Source organism: Lycium ferocissimum, chromosome 12 (genome assembly GCF_029784015.1).
Source record: "Lycium ferocissimum isolate CSIRO_LF1 chromosome 12, AGI_CSIRO_Lferr_CH_V1, whole genome shotgun sequence".
Classification (NCBI taxonomy): Eukaryota; Viridiplantae; Streptophyta; class Magnoliopsida; order Solanales; family Solanaceae; genus Lycium; species Lycium ferocissimum.
The window spans coordinates 33,048,393-33,055,236 of NC_081353.1; the positions used below are offsets into that span (position 1 = coordinate 33,048,393).

Sequence of the window (6,844 nt, forward strand, 5' to 3'; positions counted from 1 at the left end):
TTAGGATTAATTATATTCTAGAAAGAGTATTGTAAAAATTTCAAAAAATATCGAGAATAAAACAGTAAACACTTGGTCAAACTAGAAGCGTTTATAAGCTGATATTTGACTAATTTTGACTTATAAATATTTAGCTTATAGTAAGTACTTTTGATATTTACTAAATGTCTATAAGTCAATTTGACCAACTTATAAACTTAGTCAAGCATCCTTTATATATACACACCTAACATAATTTCATATTTTAGAGCCTCGAAATCCAGTCAAAATAATCTACTAACCTAATGAAATCAGTATAGTATAATAGTAACAAGACAGCTGAAGAGAGGATGACGTAGACAAAAATCAACCTTACTTACTAGAATTAAACCTGAAAACTATTTTACTGTTGCATTATATTAGTATGAACAGATGTGGACATGGTCTGATAGTGTCTAAAATGATGTGCAAGTAAAGACGGTTTAGAAACTATTTATGAGATCAAGTTATCACTTAATTACATATTATTAATTACACGTATAGAGCAAAAATCAATTATCCTTCCAAATATTGCTTTAAAAATCTGACTTCTCCCTCAACTTTCGAAAAATAGATATTCTCCGCCCTCTATCCTATGCAATGTCTATCGAAAAGAATTACATACAAATTAGATATTCCTCTAAAAAAAATTGAAAAAATTTCACCTCCACTGACCCAATGGGAATACTTTAGTCAAAGTTTTGCGTTGCTTTTCCTTTTACAACAATCCCATGAAAGATTGAAGAGGAAGATTAAAGTGAAGAATCATTTAATAAGATGCTCTCATCTCCATATAATTTAATTAATATCTCCATTTAATTAGCCTATGTCCCCACCTCTTTTGACCAAAGAAAAAACTATACATTTCATCTATCTTTCTTTGCTCCTTTATATCACTTTCATCATATTCTCTCCCTTTCTTTCTCTCTTTACTCTCAACTTATTTTTTGCTAACAGCCATGATTACTGGTAAAGACATATATGATGTTCTTGCAGCAATTATACCTTTATATGTTGCTATGATCTTAGCTTATGGCTCTGTCCGTTGGTGGAAAATCTTCACACCAGATCAATGTTCTGGAATTAACCGATTCGTGGCGGTTTTCGCTGTTCCTCTTCTTGGTTTTCATTTCATTTCAACCAATGATCCTTATGCTATGAACTACCATTTCATCGCAGCTGATTCGTTGCAAAAGGTTGTGATCCTTTTCGCGCTTTTCATATGGCATGTTTTTAGCAAAAACGGGAGTTTAGAATGGATGATTACATTGTTTTCGTTATCGACACTTCCAAACACTTTGGTTATGGGAATTCCGTTGCTTAAAGCAATGTACGGAGATTTCTCAGGGAATCTCATGGTACAAATTGTTGTTATGCAAAGTGTTATTTGGTACACTTTAATGCTTTTCATGTTCGAATATCGAGGCGCGAAGTTACTAATCGGAGAGCAGTTTCCTGAAACTGCTGCTTCGATTACTTCGTTTCGAGTTGAATCTGATGTAGTTTCGCTAAACGGGCGTGAACCGTTACAAGCCGATGCGGAAATTGGAGATGATGGGAAATTGCATGTTATTGTAAGGAGATCTTCTGCTTCTTCTATTATTTCGTCTTACAACAAGTCACATGGATTGTTGCAATCGAATAACATGACTCCTAGGGCTTCGAATTTAACCGGGGTCGAGATTTATTCGGTTCAATCGTCTCGAGAACCTACTCCAAGGGCGTCTAGTTTTAACCAGACTGATTTTTACGCCATGTTTCAAAGCAAAACAGCTAGTCCGAAGCACGGGTACACGAATAGCTTTGGTGGAGATGTGTTTTCGTTGCAGTCATCGAAAGGGGCAACACCAAGAACCTCGAATTTTGAGGAGGAGATGTCCAAGATTGGAAGCAATAAGAAGAGAATGGGAGGTACGTGTACTGTGTGACCGTCTCATCATCATCTGATTAAATTATATATTTTAATTTAATAGATTTATGTTATGTCTTGACAGGTAGGAGTATGAGCGGGGAGCTATACAACAGTGGTAGTACTGCTTCTGCTAATGGATTGGTACCACCTTTGTATCCACCTCCAAATCCAATGTTTGCGGGGCAAAGGAAAAAGGAAATGGGAAGTGGAAGTGGAAGTGGAGTGCCTACGCCACCATTGCCTGCGCCGAATAACAACAACAATAATAATAATAATAATAATAATAATAATAATAATAAAGAGCTTCACATGTTTGTTTGGAGTTCAAGTGCTTCACCTACATCTGAAGGTAATAATAAACATGCAGTTAATAGAGGTGGTTCAACTGAATTTGGGGTGCTTGATGCATCCAAAGCTGTTCTTCAACAAGAGATAGCTGCAGCTAGAGGTAAATTAAATCCCACCTACAAAGTCTTTTCTTTTTTGTCATCTACTTTGTCTCTAGTGCATACAAACAATTAACTATATTCTGTCCTTTTCACCTTTTGGCTTCTTGTTAGTCCTTTCTTGTTCACTTTACTTTAGTTGACCTTCTTCAGTCCAGCCAATTGCTATTAGATTAAGAAATTATTTTTCATACACTATTTATAAACAAATTTTACTCTATTAAGTATTTTATTGTGTTGTAATAGGTTATCTACCTTATTTTTCAGGCTGTTGATCTCACTTTTGTAGACAAATATATGTAATCATATAATTATTTTTTAGGTGATCATCATAATGTAAAAATAATTTTGAAATTGTCAGCATATAAAAGTCAAACTCTTAGATTAAAAAGGGTTATTTCTCTTGCTTATCAAATCTACGACTAATCAAGATTCGCATCGAAAAGTCTCACTTTAAGTAAAACACTCTCTACCAAAACGACTCTATTCATGTAGTTCAAATCTGAGATCTCTTGTTATTCCCATTTTTTATTCTGTTAACTTATGTTCCTCTCTTTGCTTAATTGATAGAGAATGCAAGTTATGTCGGGAAATCAAATGGAGAAAAAGAAATAGAGATAGAGAATGGTTCGAATAAGTATGGAGCAGCAAATGGGTCACCTTTCCCAGGGCACAAGAAAGTAGGTGACATGGATGATCAAGAAGGAGTGAAGAAAGCACAGATGCCTCCTGCTAGTGTTATGACAAGGCTTATACTTATTATGGTTTGGAGGAAGTTGATAAGAAATCCAAACACCTATTCAAGTTTGCTAGGTCTCATTTGGTCTCTCGTCTCATACAGGTAGCAATTAATTTGGACGTATTTTAATGTATGAAATCAACAAAACACTTAATATGGAATTAATTCATGTCTTCATATTGTGAATTGCATTTATTTGTATCGCTGGAATGATGTTTGGCCAACTAAGGGTGTGTCTCTAGTCTAAACTAATACTCCATAATTCCCTTTTTTAAAATTATTGATAAAGATATATATTAGTACAGTAAGTGCTAGAGTGATTAGGATTATTAATTATGCTTGTCGGGGTAAAAAGGCTAAGAACAATATTGCAATTTGACCTATTTTCTTTCGGATAAAAGTTTACTACTTTTGTGTAGTTAAATTGCATTCAAAGTCTTTGAAGATAAAATTTGGTATACCTTCGTTTGCGTTTATGTACTAGTTTTACTGGAATTTTGAAGTCACTTTTAACATTCTAAAGATTAAATGTTGGTGTTCAAAATGTGCAGGTGGAATATTCAAATGCCTTCCATTGTGAAAGGATCAATCTCAATTCTATCAGATGCTGGTCTTGGAATGGCTATGTTCAGTCTAGGTATGTATAATTTCTTCTTTCAAACAAACGTTATACACACAGTACTCTTATAAACATTTATTATATTATCTTTACTAATTGCTTGAACATATATATAGGTCTATTTATGGCTTTACAACCAAAGATCATAGCATGTGGAAAGTCGGTTGCCACATTTTCCATGGCAGTTAGGTTTTTAACAGGACCTGCAGTTATTGCTGCTACTTCTATTGCTATTGGCCTTCGTGGTGTATTACTACATGTTGCCATTGTTCAGGTACATTCACCTTTCCTTAAAATCTCAAATCTACATGCGCAGAGTTTAACTTATATACATTGTTTTCGACGACATATTGTTATTTATAACTTGCAGGCTGCTCTTCCCCAAGGCATTGTTCCCTTTGTGTTCGCAAAAGAATATAATGTCCACCCTGATATTCTTAGTACTGCGTAAGTTTCTATCATTAGTTTAATTTGTTAGTCTGAACCTATATATAAAGTTTAAATTTTGGATCCGTCTCTGCTGCGATGGTTCATTTTTGTATTATATATAAGCTACATAAATAATAGTCGTAGCTCATATATATAGCTTTAAAAAAATTATTTAAATTCTTTTTTGTTTGTTTGGCAGGGTTATATTTGGAATGCTAGTTGCCTTGCCAATTACAATACTGTATTACATACTTCTTGGGCTTTAAGTTTTGTTGAAGACATGGGGAACAGAGACAGATAAGTTCAATGAATTGATCCAAGAAAGAAGGCATGCAGTGGATTCAGGGAGAAAGACAATAGGAAACTACTATGTGCTCCCTGCATGTGACTCTTGGGACTTCTTATACAAAAACTGCATTAATTTATTTCAATTCTTCTTCTTTTTATTTTTGTGGTAGTAGGAGTAATATTTATGCCGTTACTATAGTTAGCTAGCTAGGAAGAAGAATTGGTCAATAGTAAAATTATTGATGTATTATTACTTCATTTACTAATATAAAGGTTGTAGCTAGTTTTAGATCCAAACATTTGACATTATTGTCTTGCTCTCTTGTTCTTTAATTTCACTTCAACTGCGTAATACCTAAAAGTCCAACATTTAAGTGGATTATATATTTATCGAGCTTCTAATCGTGTGCCTAAGGAATTTCTATGGTATATAAGTCCAATAGATCGAACTTTTAGTTAAACAGTTCGACTATTATAGATCGTTAGTAAAAAAAAAAAAAAAATTATACCATTAAATCACAATGCTAAAATCCACCTTTTCAAGAATACTTGTACTTTTGAAAGAATAAAGATTACTGTTCTGTTTTTGTACTGTTTAAGCATGAAAATGAATTACTCCGTATTATACGATAAGAAGTCAAACGAGATGGATTTCGTTTTCATTTTTGCGGAAATTTATACAACTTATTTTATTCCGATCATTTGACCATCTAAGTTCTTAAAATTTCCACATGCACGTGAAAGCTTAAATTAAATAATAAAGGATAATCATACTGGGGAGAAGAGAAATTTAGCTTCAGTGCATTGTTCCAAGATTTGCCTATTTTAATTTTTTTTCATTTTTGGTTCTGAGTTTCAAGCATCTTGATGATTCTTTAATTTGCTGTGTCATGTGATACCTTTAGTAGGAAACAGGCAATTGAACACTTTTGAATCTAATTAAACTTCTGTCTAGCTGTAGTACTCTTAACTGAATATTTTTTTATATAACCAAAATATCAAGGTGCTTTCCAGTAGTAAAATTCCATTTTACTCCGATCCCTTGAAGTCAATAGCGTAAAAAAGAGCTTAAAAAAAATATACTAGAGTAGTACTTTTTAGTTTTTACCCTGAAGTCAATCACTCAAAATCTGTATACTCATGGCACAAAATTCATCGCAGTGTGACATGCATGCATTTTCAAGTTTTGGACCGAATACACTCAAGTAACTAAAAGGCATGTCAGATAATATTCTTAATTTTTCACTATATTAAGGAAATCATGATATTTAATATAGAGCTTTTATTAGGCTTGACATAAGCTGCAAAAATCCTTGAAAAAATATTTCCGCCTTAGATTTTATGTTCTATAAACTTAATTTGCACGACAATCCGGTCCTCCAAATCATGTATTTTTACGTTTCAATTTAACATTCTAGTTTCACTTCGTGGTAGATTAAGAGAAGAGATGGATATTTAAATTTTTCAGTATTTCATTATTGAGTGGAACATTTTGAGTCATATGTAGCATTTTGTTACGAATAAATTACAAAAAGAAAAAAAAATGGTAGGAATAAGAGAAGCGAGGTTGATTTCATAGAAAAATTACATCAATATTATATACGTTTAAAATTTTCTATGTTGAAAAGTAATGTTATGTTGTAAGGAATAGTAGCGTTTCTTCTTAAATGACCTTACTTGACATGTATCTGGATCAGTTGACTAGTGATCAATTCCGAATACCAGATAATTATAACAGAAGGAAAAAGACATTTAATTATTTCGAAATGGACGAAGTGATTTAACAATATATCTGAGGATACAAGATCTTTTTTCAAAATTTTAAGCTTCAATCATAAACGAAAACGAAGTAAAGGCAACGATCATCAACAACCACCCTAGCTAACAAGAAGTGTTTGAATTATTGATATTGAAAAAATAGAATAATATTTGGCCATTGGCTTAATCTATTCTTCTGGATTATAAGTTCAAAGCACAAGGCGTTTTCTGAATCAAATTATGTTATATAGCCATTTATTATCATTTGCCTACAAACAATGCATGTGATAATGTTCCTCCAAGTCTGAACAAAATGGATCTTACCAGCCCGACAACAGCACACTTTTTTCTAAATTATTGTTATTCGTTAATTAAGAGTACTTTGGTACCATTAGAAGAAAAGGATGCATTGTCCCTTTGTTTAACTTCGCATCGAGCTCTAACAAGGACATTTTTTTAAATTAATGATTTTAAAATTTATATACTGACAATAAAATATTTTTACATCATCACTTTAATTTACCAGTTTATACTAGTTTATTATTATATTATCCAGCTTTATTACACCAGGCTTACTATCATGAAAAGTGTGTCATTGTAGCCTTGTAGGTCAGTCTAATTTTCTGATGATATAG

At 32.6% G+C, this 6,844-nt stretch overlaps 1 protein-coding gene across 1 annotated transcript; it reads left to right on the forward strand.

The window, feature by feature from the left end:
* Positions 1–874: 874 nt before the first annotated feature.
* On the forward strand, positions 875–4,748 carry LOC132039791 (auxin efflux carrier component 2). Its single transcript, XM_059430313.1, has 7 exons — positions 875–1,929; positions 2,013–2,378; positions 2,947–3,217; positions 3,667–3,752; positions 3,851–4,008; positions 4,105–4,181; positions 4,363–4,748. The coding sequence occupies exons 1-7, from the start codon at positions 978–980 to the stop codon at positions 4,427–4,429; spliced, it is 1,977 nt and encodes a 658-aa protein (XP_059286296.1). The 5' UTR covers positions 875–977; the 3' UTR covers positions 4,430–4,748.
* Positions 4,749–6,844: the final 2,096 nt, after the last annotated feature.